We start from the raw sequence: 14,766 nt of genomic DNA on the forward strand, positions 1-14,766 counted from the left end.
AACCAGCTGCCCTTAAAGACATGACCAGTAACCACCTTTCCCATCCAGCCACACAGGCTCCGTCTCAGCAGCTGCTGCCCCCCTCCCTTCAGATAAAAGTGTCTGCATCCACAGAGTGAACAGGACTTGGCAAAGCCTGGAACCAACCAAACAACTAGACTAAGAAGTCATTGCTGGGCATCACAGAGCAGAGAAGAGGAAGGCATTCAGGTGCAAATTTGGTACCACCTCACACTTGCAAATATTAAACCAACAAAAGCCGTTGTGTGTTTTTCATCAGGAAACTCAAAACTCAAAAGGGGGTCGGGAGACTCTGAAATGAGGCCATCGGCTGGAGTCGGTTTAACCTGAAGTAAAATTAGAAAATTTGTCACATGGAAAAACTGCGCGGAGAGAAATGATTCGTTTTTCCCTGTGCTTTCTGCAGGAGAATGAGTAATTTGGCATTTTGACTGGGTGGCTAGCGCAGCTGAAGTCTCTGTTTGGTACCAAATATACACAGTTGTCCTGCAGATTTGGGTCCAGCTCATGAATGGACCATCAGTGAGAGATGCTTGGGACCAGAAGGCCAGGCTGGGCCCCGCTCAGTCACATCGATGCCCTCATTTGTCACAAAGTCAGGGCCAAACTGAACTCAGACATGCTAGAATGTTCTTGCTAATGGTGATGTAGGGTTCACCTGGTCTGACCTTTTTGTTTCCCAGATGGGGAGACTGAGACCCAGGGAGCTATGGAAACTTGCCTGGGCAGAGAAAGAGCAGGAGAATGCCAACACAGGCTCGGGCTGGTCTCTACTGGACCCTTTCTTGTGGCCATAGCTGCGTCCTGCACATGGTGGGTTGGGGAAGGGGGCTGTTTCCTGCCTGATGCTAACCAGGAGCGAGGTCATGTGAACTTCTTTAACAAAGGTCGGGAACTTGAGCTCGCCCGCCAGTCAGGCACAGAGCTAAGTACTGGGGGAGTGACCAGGATCCTCGGGGAGCCCCACCTCACCTTCTAACCCTGAAGGCATGGGGTCAGAGTGAGAAGAGCAAAGGTCTAAGAGACCAGGCAGGAGCAGCAGGTCCACAGAGGAGCGACTGTCTGTGATTGATAAGAAGTTCTGCTTTTATCAGTCACACGAACTCAGTGGCTCTGATCAGCAAAGATTCAGCGCCTTACAGCTCTGGAGGTTAGAAAGGTCTCGCTGTAATAAGAATCAAGGTAGCAAAGACAGGATTTTTCTAGAAGCTTTAAATGAAAAATCTGCCCCCTTGCTGTGTCCAGCCCCTTCAGGGTGTCCATATCCTTTGGCTTGTGACTCAGTCCTCCAACTCCCAGACCACTGAAGAAGGCTGGTCACGTCACCTCTACTCACACAGCTCCAGCCTCTACTTCACCCTCTCTCTCCCACTCAAAGAACCTCGTGGATCTCCTGGGTCCAACCCCATAACCCAGGGTGTTGTCTCTTCCCTCATAGCCTTACTTCCTCTTTGCCACATCGCCTGACACAGGCCTACAGGTGGCACATGGACTCTTTCCGAGGGTTGTTGCTCTGCCTGCTATAGGGATTATTGTGGAAGGGTTTTAGGCAGGGGCAACATAATCAGAGACAGGCTAAGCTTCACCTTGAGATAGGGGAGCTCTCACTGAAATGCAGATTCTCATTCACAGGGTTCCAGATGGGGCTGGAGACTCTACCTTCCATGGAGTTGCCAGAAGGTGCTGGTTCATGGACCGCAGCAGAACAGAAAGATGCTAGAGACTGAGGGGGGTGCAGAATAGAGGTCTGTCCAGGGCTGGAGATGGGACAGACATGGGTGCTCCTGCTAAGCTCTGGCTGAACTCTCTCCCACTACAGGGCTTTTGGGTGTGTTACACACATGCACACACATGCACACTCACAATGCCCCTTATATATGCACTACACAAAACCTAAAAAGCCAGACATATACATGTACACAATATATAAAAGGTTATATATACATACAACTTATGTATGAAGCACAGATACATATAAACACTTAACATGCCTCTAATTGCTACACACAATATATACTACATGTATACATAGTTGATAATTATAAAATGCACAGGTGTGCTATGTACTTATAGTTTATAAACATGAAACACGCACCTCTCTATAGCCAGAATACATCTCTAAAACACAGAAATTCATCAGATTCCTCCCTTCAGGTCTCAGGACTCTACTCAAAAGAGGAAGCAGAAAGGCTGTAAGAGTCAGAGATGGTAGGTGACTCCAAGAAAACAGTGTATTGCAGGCACAATAGGACTGACGCATGTATGAACTCAGAGACTGGGACAGCACATGCATGACCTGCACAGGTTCAAACCAGACAAAATCCTAGCACTGAGGAGGAGGAGGCACAAATTCCCACCACTAACCAAAAAGTCGTTTGCAATTGATACCTGCTGAGAAAGGGAAAATAAGTTTTCTCTAGTGGAGAGTCAACGGGTAGACCGACCACACCCTAGAGCAATGGAGAGTCAGCGGGTAGACCGACCACACTCTAGAGCAGTGGAGAGTCAGCTGATAGACCAACCACACTCTAGAGCAGTGGAGAGTCAGCAGGTAGACTGGCCACACTCTAGAGCAGTGGAGAGTCAGTGGGTAGACCGACCACACTCCAGGGCAGTGGAGAGTCAGCGGGTAGACTGACCACACTCTAGAGCAGTGGAGAGTCAGCTGATAGACCAACCACACTCTAGAGCAGTGGAGAGTCAGCGGATAGGCCGGCCACACTCCAGGGCCAATCCCATGCCTGGGAGTAGTTGGTCAACACAAAACAAACTATGCTGGGGGCGGAGAAGCAGGAGGTGCTAACAACATCATAAGGTGCTAGAATTGTGTTGTTTTGCTGATTTTTTGTCTTTTTGGTTTTGTTTGTTCTGACTTTCACTTGTTTTGTTCTTGGTTTTGGTTTTCCTGAAGAGAAAGGTGAGGGACATAAAGTTGGGTGTCCCAGAGTTGTGGAGGGTCTGGGAGGAGTTGGGGAGAAAGTGATTCAAATATATTATATGAAAATACTGAATAAAAATGCATAGAAAGCACCCATGACTGTCAGTACCCAGGTCCATGGCAAACTCTCTAAATCCCAGGACAGTAACCGAGGAGCCAGGACGCCCTCTTACACAAGTGTCTTGCACCAGGAACCCGCAGCTAGCTGAGCTGGTCACTGCACCTATCTAGGCTGGACAAAGGGGCAGAGTCAAGCAGCCACAATCCTGTGTGACTGAAGGTGGAAAAGCAGAGGATACGGACAGAATAAGTTGCTTAGTCATCAGCTGGATCTCAGCACCTCTGCTCCAGTGGATGGAACCGTGACAGTTTCCATAGAAACTGTAAACACAGAAAATGTTTACAGCATGGAAAGCAAACATAGACTGCTCTTCAGAAAGCATCTTGTTTAGCCCACACTAGTCTCAGACAAACTAGGAAGCTCCAGCTGACCTTGAACTCCTGTTGAGTATACCACCATGTGGTTTATGCAATGCTGGGGATCGAACCAGGGTTCTGTGCATGCCAGGCAAAGCCCTCTAACACTGTGCTACATTCCCACCTAGCAAACACATGCTCTTCCTGATGTATCTATGTTGTAAGCCTTCCTCTGACCGCCTTCCCACCTCCTGCAACCAGAATGGATAACGGAGTAGCCTGCAGCACACAGATGGTCATGTCAAAGGGCCTACCATGCTGGGTTTTCTCTGAGGTCACCTCAGCCCCAGGCTTTAAAGATTCTTTAATGAATTCAAGAGCTCCCTGTATCCTTTGGGTGTCACGGCATATGCTGAGGAAAGACAGGTAAATAAGACAAAGGTCCTGTCTCCAAGGCACCCACAGTGAGGAGGGAGGGGTTAATGAGACATTGCCCTTCACTATCACAGACTGACTCCTGACTCATCTCTAATCCCGTCCCAATCTACAAGTCAGAAAGACTGAAACAGCTCACTCAAAGGAAGGCAGCAGAGCTAAGATTTGAATCCAGAACCTTGAAGACCAGAGGCAAGAACCACATCCTAAATCTCTCCCTGGGAACCAGCTCTGCCATCTGAGTTGTGGTCAAATAAAGACTCTCTCGGAGACTCAGGACCATCACCTCCTAAAGGAAACTGTGGAACTGGAGGGTTTGCTCTGCTTTGTGTTAGTGCCTGCTTTGTTGCTGTTTTGAGACAGGCTCTCACTACGCAGCCTAGGCTGGTCTCGAACTTCTGGCAGTTCTCCTGCCTCAGCCTAATAAGTGCAGGGATCACAGGTGTGAGCTACCATGTCCAGCTTAGACTGGTTGTTCATAATGCTGCTGCTGCTTTGCATTGATTGGACCAGATACCATTAAAACCCGCTGGTGGCTGGCCCGGGGGTTTCCAGGGGCCATGGACACCAAGCTTGTGACCTGCACATCCACATTCTAACTTTCTGAAAAACCCTTCTAGCATTTACCAAAAGGCCTGAAAAATGGTTGAATAAACAGAAGAGAGGAGACCCCATCTCTGTTTGGCTAAGTTAGGAACATGAAGAAGCAACGCACAACCTGGCCTTTGGCTGTTGTCGTTTCTTGAAGAGGCAGCAGTCCGGGTCAAAGGCAGGAGGCAGAGGCTTTCTTATTGGCTGTGTCCTGACTGGTAAATTACCATGACCTGGCCAAAGACTGCAACAAAACCTCCACTGATTTGTTCTAGGAATTTGTGGTCACTAATAATCACAGAGTCATCAAACAGAGATGCCATTGTGGTCTTCACAGTAGGATTTCCATCAAGCCAGCAGCAGCAGCAGCTAGAAGCCCACATATGAATGAGCTTAATTGGGTATCTGCACTATGAAATGCTAGTTTAGGTACATAGAATGTTAGAGAATGTTTAATGCTCTTGAGGAAGCGTCTACAAGATTACTAAGGGAAGAAAGCCCTCAACAATGATCTATTCACGTTCTAACATATATGCATATTTACATGTGGAAGACATGTGTGAGAGTCCCCCCAAATGTGAGTAGGCTTTCTTCACTGCTGAGTATGGATAACATGTGGTCTTTACTTTTTTTTTTAATTTTTCTTCTTTTTCTCCAGGTTTTTATACTACTATGCATTACTTTCATCACTTTTTATGGTATTTTTAAAAATCTTCTCTTTTAAAGGCTGACTATTGGATGTGGTAGTATGTCCAATTCAAGGGCAGGGAAGGTGGGGACAGGAAGATACTGGGACTCAATGGCCAACTAGCTTAGCCTACTTGGTGACTTTTAGGCCAATGAGATATGGTGTCTCTAAAAAAACAATTATAAGAAATATGAATGGTATCTGGGGATGCCATTCAAGTATGCCCTTTGGTCTCCATTTTCATGCACACTTACACACACACACACACACACACACACACAGTTTATGTCCCTCTTTTTCCCCCATTTCTAGTGGAAATGGACGTCCCTTTTTTGATAGTGCACAAGCTTTCTGTCTGTCTATGGGGACACTCATAACAAGCCCCAAGCACACAAGTCACCTGCTATACTCAAGCCTCCACTACCAGCTGCTGAGTCTCTCCCAGGATGGAGAGTGGATCCTATGCAGCTCTCTAGCCCCTGCCTCCACTCCAGAGAGCCCTTTAGAGAACAGGACCACCAGGAAATATGGGAATAAGACAGACATCTCTAAGAGCAATCACGAGAGGACAGATCACTTGAAGATATTGTTGGTAGATCCTTTGGGAAGGAAGTTAGTTTAAAGAGACTTTGGTTGAGAGCCTTTTCAGCTGGACTTATTTGAGGCCCTCATCAATAGGAAGAGCAACTCCTACAGAGGCTGCTACCTGCAAGCCGTATTTCAGGCAAGCTTCTCAAACCCAGAAAGGGGTTCCCTAAATCCTAAACCTAGAATCCTGGTCGCTTAAGAACAGTGTTTCAAAACAGATTCCTTCTGTCCCCATGTCACCATGGATACAAACAGACTGACCTGGATTCGGACGGATTGAGTTGAGTCTGTTGTGTCGGACTGGGATGAGTTAGTTCAGCTAGGCTGTTCTGAGCTGAACACAGTTGAGTTGGGTTGAGCTAAATTGAGTTAGGTTGACTGGACTAACTAGATTGTATCAAATGGAGCTGAGGAGACTCAGACTGAATTTGGATGGAATGATCGTATTGGCCTGAGTTAGGTTAAATTCAGTTTGATTGGGTTGGTTTGGGTTGGGCTGAGCTGGGACCAGTTGTGCCATGATGGTTAAGGTGGACTGAGGAACTGATAAGTTTTGTAGGATTGGGTTGGGTTGGATTGAGTTGAGTAGAATTGTGTTCTGATGGAGATGGAGTGTGGGCTGCACGCACTGAATTCCATTGGCCCAGTTAACTCCTTATATGGTGCTCAGAACCTTCTTCTAGGTTCTACTCTTACCCTAGACTGCTTGGCCTTTCATTGGTGGGGAGCAGCAGCTGGTCATCCAGCAAACCCGACTCCTCTGAAGACCTCTGACAGCATTTCAGCTTTCCTGGGCTCCGCGGAGGGCAGCAGTTCCCACCCCACAGTCCAGGGCTCTGACTACAGAGCCCTGTGTGCTTATCCCTTCTCCTCCATCATTCACATCTTTCACTGAGTTGTGCAAGGTTGGCTCCTTTTGCCCTTCCTCCCTTAGCCACACAAGGGCACTCCAGAAGTTCAATCACATCCTGAGGCAATTATTTAACAACCAACCTACTACAAATTCAAGACTTGGACCATTGAGATGGTTCAGTGGGTAAAAGTGGCTGTTCCCCAGGATCTACATGATGGAAGGAGAATCAACTCAAGGGAGCTGCCTTCTGACCTCCACATGTGCTCTGTGGCATGTGTGCAGGAACACAGTAAATAAATAAATAAATAAATGTTTTTTTTTTTTAGGCAAAGAATTCATGGCTTAGTGAAGGCAGCATGAAGGTGATGTCCCTCATCTGACTTTAAAACAACAGTCATCAAAACTTTGTGGATGTAAGCACACACACAGTTATGCACGCACAGGTACATTCTTGAATGAAATTAATCAGTACTATAGAGACTAAAGAATTAAATTTGTGTGGTTAAATGAGAAAATGTACAAAGAAGCACAGTGAGGGCAACCGCTGGCACTTAATAACTCGGGGACTCCTGGCTCCCGCCTGGAATAGAGCTAACTTCAGCTCACATCTTCACCTTTGGTCCATTTCAAATGGATCGGCTGTAGCCATCAAAGATAAACTCAGAAGCTTAACGAGAAGAGGAAAGATGATATCCCACCCTTGACTACATCAGTCATCAGAAACAAGAGAACAGATGAGCTAGCAGACAAAAAGGTCACCTAGCTCATGCGATCATAAATAATAAAGATCAGGGTATCTTAACTGAATCCCGGACCACCTAGTTATGAAGTTGTGGAAGGAAACGGAGCCCCTTAATGATCTCTGAATTCTCAGCCAGTCACTCCAAAGTTGGCAGAGCGGTGGAAGGTTTGGTTTGGCTTCTGTACCATGGAGAATATGTTAGATGAAAAGCCAGATAGACCTGCTCACTCCTGCCTCTATTTATTAAAAAGCTCACTGAGTGTCCACTTATGTCAGACCCTGTCTGAGATTCTGGGATTCAGAGTTGGACAAGGCCCAGGTCTGTGTCATGGTTCCTCCTGCAGCGGAGGATGTAGGAGTTGTCAGTGGTCACCATGCAGTATGGGTTCCCTGTCACTGAGAGGCACCCAAGATGCTTGGGAGGAGAGGCTGAATTCCCTGGACAGAATCCTAAGGGAATATGAGAGCACCAGAAAAAGTAGAACAGAAGTATGTTTAAAAAGAGATTGCCTGGCAAGGACGGAAGGATCCCTGGGGCTTGCTGGCCAGCGAGCCTGGCCTAACCTGTGAACTCCAGGTTCTGTGGGAGACCCCATCTTCATATTTTAAAGTGAGGATCAGTTTTTAGAAGTCAGTCAGGATATCCAAATAGTTCATAGACATACAAAAGTTTGATCAACTCTACTGGGGAGATGGCTCCACGGATGAAGTGTCTGCCACAGATCATAAGGACCTGAGCTCCATCCCCAGCATCCATGATTAAAAACTGAGCACAGTGTGCAATTGTAACACCAGTACTGGGGAGCTGGAGGCAGGAAGATCCCTAGGGATAACTGGACACACAGTATACACCAGTAAGTGAGCAGTGCCAGCGAGAGACCTTGTCTTCCAAAACAACGTGATGGCTCCAGAGGAACAGCCAAGGTTGCCCTCAGCACACGCACAGACACCCACACCCACAGTCACAGGCAGGGAGAGAGACACACACATACTCACAAGTAGGGAAATAGGAATTAAGGCTTCCTTAAGATTCTAACCGCATCTGTTAGAAGTGTTGAAAGTAAAGGCTGCCATGAGGCTGGATGCTGGCCAGCGGATGAGGACAGGGGCTCTACTTCCCGATGCATATGTGTCTTGGGTACAAACAAACACAGAAGAAGGCACGCCAGCAGTACCTGCTCGTCTGAAGACTGTGCACTCCTGTGACCCAACACCACACCGAGGGAAACTAGAGGAAATGCAAACATGTGTATACTCGGATACACATAAGGACAGTCGCACCACACTGGCAGATTCCACGGGTCCATGACAGCCCACATGCTGTTGGGGAAAAGCGGGTAAGTCACAGTAGGTATAGTCGTGGTGTGGACTATTGCACTACAGTGAAAATAAACTATTTGCCTCATGCGTGGATCTCAAAGCCTCAACATTCAGAGAAAGAACTTGAAACAGAAAAGCACATTTTTCATGGAAAAGGCTCAGAGTCAAGGAAGACAGAGCCCAGGATGGAAGGTGTGTTTACATCAAGTTCTGTTTTTAAGTGAACAGAAGCGACAGCTATAAAAGTTCAGGTGGCAATCACCCCTGAAAGGTGGGGAGCTCCCACCCCCTATCAGAACAGAGCAATGCCCTGGGTGTTCTCTTCCCTTCTGGGTTGTACTTTGGGGGAGCACAGGCCTGGCAGCACCGTTCCTGCCCTAGCAATGGTCCTCACCCTCCGAAACAGCAGCCCTTCCGATCAAGCTAGCTTCATTAGGAGAGGAACCCACAGGGCAATCCTGCAGACTAGCCCTGACCCTCAGAGACACAAGGGGCCATGATGGTGAAGCTTCAGGGATGTAGGAGGGGAAGGGTGACTGCCCACAGGATGAAGTAGATGTGGGATGAGGTGCGGCCTTTCTTTCTGACTGTGAATTCAGCATCCCTTGGGAGAGATATGGATCTGGCTCCTTTGTATCCCCAGTCTGCAGAAGGCCTGACTGACTACGTATTTAATCCATTTGCTGAACCTAAGTTAGTCTTAATCTGGGTAAATGCCATCTTGTTTCCCATTATTCAAAGCTAGAAATGCAAGGCTGAGCAAATCTTGCCATCCCATTTCATAGATGGGAAAATTGAGGCTCAGAAGGAGCCGTTAGTCATCTCAGTTTACAGATGAAACCTGGGTTTTCCAATGCTCAAAAATGGATGAGGGAGGGGCAAGGAGGACGTTTACAAAGATCTACTTTTTAATAAACACACTGTCCGCAGATTACTGTACATCTGGGCTCCACCCCCCCGGGAGCTTTGCCTATAGTGACATCCAGGGACAGCACAGACAATAGAGCTTGAGACCTGGAAAAGCAGCCTGGACTCAGAACAACCTTCAGGGGGCAGCAGTCCTCAACGGGGCTGGCAGACTGTAAATGGCCAGCCAGGTGCAGACTCTCTGCAGGCTTGCTGGGAACCAGACCATAGGTCTCACCTGAGTCTAGAGGACTGCAAAGTGCAGTCTTTAGTTTTACTAAGCAGCTTTGTTGAGGTCTAGAGTGCAGCTCGTGCTGAAGGCAGCCAGGTCAGCTACTGCGTCTGAGTGATTGCACAGCCGCCACCACAGTCCAGCCTTGTGTCATCCCATACAAAGTCCCCAACTGTCCGTGTTAGTCGCCCCTGCTTCTTTCCCTAGGACTAAGCCATCATGGATGCCCTCCAGCTTTGTAGTTTTTCCTTTTCAGAAATTCTGTTTGAACGGGCTCTGAGAACCTGCAGGCTTATATCTGGCCACGTAAGCTTCCCGTGTTTGTAGCATGGATCTGTGCTTCCTCCCTTTTCGTTGCTGAATAGTATCCCGTTGAAAGGACATACCATAATTTATTTACTTAACAGTCAATGAGAAAGTTTGTTTCTACACTTTGCCACTGAGTATAATGCTGTTATAAATGGTTGCATAAAAGCTTTTGAGTGGGAATATGGTTTTCCATCTCTTGAGTAGCCATTTAAGGAGTAGACTCACTCGGTAGTGGTGTAATCAATATTGAGTGCTTAAGAAGCCACCTAACTATTGGCGACATGGAAAAACTTAAACATTTAGCTTAGTGGTCAAGAGCATAAGTTCTTCCAGCTGTACTTCTGCCAATGCAGGTCATGTGCTCTTGGGCAAATGACTTTGCCTCAGTATCCTCGTCTGTGAAACTGCATCTGTGGAGCTGGTGTGAGCTCGGTCGACTCCTATAAAACGGTAAAGTCTTGAGGCTGGTTGAAAAATAGTTTATCAGTGTAGCCCAGGCCAGTCTTGAAGTTATGATCCTCCTGCCTTAGCATTCCAAGTGCTGGGATTACAACTTTTTTCTCCTTCTTTCCTTTCCTTTCCTTTCCTTTCCTTTCCTTTCCTTTCCTTTCCTTTCCTTCTCTTTCCTTTCCTATTCTCTTCTTTTCTTTTCCTAATAGCCAGTTGAGCAGTGGCCCTGTGAAAAGAATCTCTCCCATAGACTTGCAGGTTATCACAGATCTATCTTGGAACAACCGAGTGTCTTTAGGCAAACTGCCTGCCCCTCTGGGCTTTCAGATGGAGATGACCCTCCAGAGCAACAGGCTACAGGAGCTTTGGGAATGCAATGGGCTCCTGTCATGAGTAGGACACGCCCACTACACCATTCACAGGAGACTGGGGGACCTTAAGGCCATCTCTGGGAGACTCCTTTGATCATTGACAACAAAGTCTCTGAAGTGAGGGTACCCGAGTCAAATCCTACCCCCAGACACTTGGAAAACTGACTTGGATTCAGAGTTCTCAGAATAGGAGAGCTAAGGTCCTCAGTCCCCAGCCCCTGGAATAATGACTGAGAAGGGAGGCTGTTCACACTTCATCTGACACACCGCTGGATGAGAGCTAGCCATGTAAGCTGCACACAAGTTCTACAGAGCTCAGGGCTCCCAGAGTCCTCTTCGGATCCCAAAGGAGCACTGAATGTTGTCAGCTGCCCTCTGCAGTTGACTTGGCAAAGCTCTATATCATATGGGAAATTGCAAGGTTTCCACACTGGTCATCCTGAGAGAAGCCAGAACTCTGCTCCAACTGCCCTTTGATCTGCAAGAAATGCCAGGCTGGACGCCCTGGCAGGAAGAGCTATTATTGCATCTGCGTCTTACTCCCTCACAGACCACAGACCGGGTGGTACCAGGCTTCTTCAAGCACCTAAGGAGTTAAACAAGGCCACCAATCCTAGCCCAACTTCCATCAGAGGACCATGACACACTCCCCAGCCTTCTTCATTTATTCATCTGGGCTATGTGCTAATCCTCTAAGGGCTGAGAGGCTGCTGTTCCAAAAGCCTGGTTTTGCTGAGCGCATGGCGCGAAGACGGAACAGGGACCGGAACCTGCCCAACTAGGTTTGAGTTCTGGCTTTCAGAGCTGCCTGCATTTCCTATGTCTCCCCACTGCAGCTGAGGTACTTCCCAACACAAAAGTTCCTGCGAAGAGGGAGATATCTTCTACTCTTATTTTCTAACTGCTCAGCACCCAGAAGCATGGAAAGAACTCCCCCCCCCATCTGTCCGTTAGACTTCACAATATCCCTGGGAAATAGTAAGTGGGTCTAGTTTATCCTTTTCAGATGAAGAAACTGAGGCATGTAGATAAGAAAAGTATTGCCCATGGTCACCCAACAGAGGCGCGATTCATACCCAGGCAGCCAGACTTTAACCCAAATCCACTTTAATTAGACAGTTTCTGAGTCCTGGTTTGGGGGGGGGCGGTGAGTCACAGAGAACAGAAGGAAGGGTCACTTGCCCAGGCTTAGTCCATCACTCACCGAACCTCTGTCCCTCAGGGATGGGGAAGGTGGAGGGGGGACCTCTGGTAACCTGCTGAACCAAGCGCGCCTGCCACTCTGTTCCGTTATGTTAGGAGAGACCAGGGCGCCGAGGTGTCCCTGCTGGTGACTGTGCTTTCTATAGACCTAATGGACTTCGGGTCTGCTCAACCCGAGCCCGGCGCTCCAGGAACTCGGCGCGGATGCCCAACACTATTGGTGACCCTGTCCTTTCTGGCAGTGTGGTGTCACTGTGCAGCCAAAACCCCTCTCTGCCCTCACTGGGAAGCCGCGTCCAGCTCAGACACTCTGCGTGCCCTGGCTGAAGCGATCTCCCCAGCGCCTAGAAACCACAGTACCCGGGAGGACCCGGGACAGAAGAGCCAGCACAGTGCGCTGCGCCAAGCAAGCACTCCCTTTTATGTCCAGGAATGAGGCGCCGCGGCACCCAGGCGCACAACCGGCGGCTGTGGTGGCTTACCTGTCGCGGCGCGCGTCTGCAGGACGACGGAGAGCAGCGCGGAGATGATGGAGAGCAGCCACCGTGGGCGCCGGTTCTGCGCGGTCCTCCTGAAAGAAGCGGTGGCAGAGAAGGTGAGGAGGCGGCGGGGCGGCAGAGGCCAGGGCGCCGGGGCTCGGGGCGCGGGTCTTACCTGGGTGCCATGGTGCAGCCGCCGGACCCCAGCTCCGCTTCGCACGCGGAACAAAGGCGGCGCTCTGTGGCGACGGCGGGATCCCGGCTGCCGCCCGCGCCTGACTCACCCGCGCACTGAAACCCGACTCCGCCGCGCCCTGCGCTCCCCCACGCGCGGTGCCCCACCTCGCCGCTGGTCCCGGCCGAGCCTCCCCACGCCCCCTTCTTCGCGCCACCCCAGGGTCTTATGTAACTCGCAAAGAAAGCCCCGCGTGCCGACACAGCGCCCCACAACCCAGGTCGACTGGAATCGCTGGGGTTTCCCTACATGACGGACCAGTCTGCTAAGGCTCAGAGAAGAGCTGCAGTGTCCCAAAGCCACACAACTAATGTGTTTCTCGGCTGCTGTGCCACACCCAGCACGCCAGCCAGGGTCCCGCTTGCATGCCCCAGAGTAGCTGCAGTGGGGACAGAAGTCCTGCACAGAGGTAGGACTTTGAAGGTCACGTTGTGTGTACCCCGAACATTTTGGAATCCCAAGCCCTTGATCCAGGGGCGCAGCCGTCAGAAACCTGATCTAGCCTCCTCCTGCCTGTCCCCCAAGTTAATGATGGGGGAACTGAGGTCAGGAGAAGGCAAACGATTTACCAAGATATCCACCTAGTGAGCGACACAGGGCTGGAGACCCAATATAGAAGGAAAAGGCAAAGTCTCAGCGTTCACCAGGGCAGGTAGGGTCAGGTGTGTTACCTGCCTCCTGGGGAGAAAATAGACCACTTAACCAACAAGGAACACAGAGGCAGGAATCGAGAATGTTCTTGGACACATTCTCCCCAGGAATCCTTGCAGTTACTAGTGCACTGCGTGAAAAGGGGGGTGAGGACTCGTCCCTGCTCAGGCCAAGAACAGTCTAGACGTTAGTAAGGTACAACTGAATTCTCAGAGTGGCGGCGCAGGGCAGTGATCAACAGTGTGTCTACCTGCTGTTGGCACTGCCCTGATCATATCCTCAGATAGCAAGGGTCAATATAGGCAGGACCATAGGCTCTTAAGGAACTAAGGCACAAAGAACCAAAGTGACCCCAGAGCTAGGAGGGCTCCAAGGAACTAACAAGGAAATACGGCGTTTTAAGGACACTGTCCAGTTTAGATGGCTTTGACAACACCCATTCCACTGTCTATGGATGTGAGCCCTCTCCCACCACCCACTGCAGCTTTCTGGGATGGGCATAACTGTTGTTACAAAAGCTAACCACAGGGAATGGCTTTCTCAGGTCTGTATTTCTTGCAAAAATGCATCAGTGGTTCTGGAATTGACTTCCTGAATAGATCTTACCTGAGAAGACAGCAGCACATATGGCTGTTCTGTTTGCTAGTTAGGGCCAGGAGCTAGAAACTGGTGCCCTGGGCTCCATGTGCCCCACAGATTAGTTTGGATTGGTTTGCTGGGCAATAGCTTCCAAATTAAAGGGTTAATAATAACAATATTTTATAATTATGAAATGTCCATTAAAATCCGGATGGCAGGGCTGGAGGGTTGGCTCAGAGGTTAAGAGAGTGTGCTTCTCTTGAAGAGGACCCAAGTTCCGGGCACCCACACAGAGTAGCCCACAACGGCCGGTAACTCTATCTCTCGGGGACCTGTTACCTCCTCTACCCTCTGTGGGCACCTCTGCACACATGTACACACACACACACACACACATACATACATACAAAGAGAGAGTCTCACACAAATCAAAAAATAAACCTTTCTTTAAAACTCAGATTTGTGGATTTTAAAATTTCAGGTAAATCTGCCTATATTCTCTAAATCAAATTTTATTGGAACTGAATCAGCTAAGGCAATACTCTCCAGTTCACCACCACTTTCTGTTTCTCCCAACACCAAGACAAAGAATCAGTTCCACTTAATACCACACGTGAAGTCTGTCTGTCTTTGCTCATAAGAAAGAGAGGAGCTACCAGCCTGGTCTACAGAGCTAGTTCCAGGACAGGCTCCAAAGCCACAGAGAAACCCTGTCTCGAAAAAACCAAAAAAAAAAAAAAAAAAAAAAAAAGAAAAGA

At 48.9% G+C, this 14,766-nt stretch overlaps 1 protein-coding gene and 1 long non-coding RNA gene across 2 annotated transcripts in view; one reads left to right on the forward strand and one right to left on the reverse strand.

Annotated features, from left to right (window-relative positions):
• Positions 1-13,015, reverse strand: part of Col15a1 (collagen type XV alpha 1 chain) — a 100,452-nt gene extending 87,437 nt beyond the window's left edge. The window contains exons 1-2 of the mRNA XM_050156021.1: positions 12,719-13,015; positions 12,547-12,635 (exon numbers count right to left, since the gene is read on the reverse strand). Coding sequence (XP_050011978.1) covers positions 12,547-12,635; positions 12,719-12,729 — 100 coding nt within the window. The 5' untranslated portion in view covers positions 12,730-13,015. The remainder of the gene's footprint in view (positions 1-12,546; positions 12,636-12,718) is intronic.
• The window catches only part of LOC126509858 (uncharacterized), a 5,220-nt gene continuing 1,771 nt past the window's right edge, over positions 11,318-14,766 (forward strand). The window contains exons 1-2 of the long non-coding RNA XR_007594266.1: positions 11,318-11,643; positions 12,495-12,659. This is a non-coding gene — a long non-coding RNA (uncharacterized lncRNA). The remainder of the gene's footprint in view (positions 11,644-12,494; positions 12,660-14,766) is intronic.

The sequence above is a fragment of the Alexandromys fortis genome, unplaced genomic scaffold (assembly GCF_014885135.2).
Source record: "Alexandromys fortis isolate MF-2015 unplaced genomic scaffold, M_Fortis_MF-2015_v1.1 scaffold_92, whole genome shotgun sequence".
NCBI lineage: Eukaryota > Metazoa > Chordata > Mammalia > Rodentia > Cricetidae > Alexandromys > Alexandromys fortis.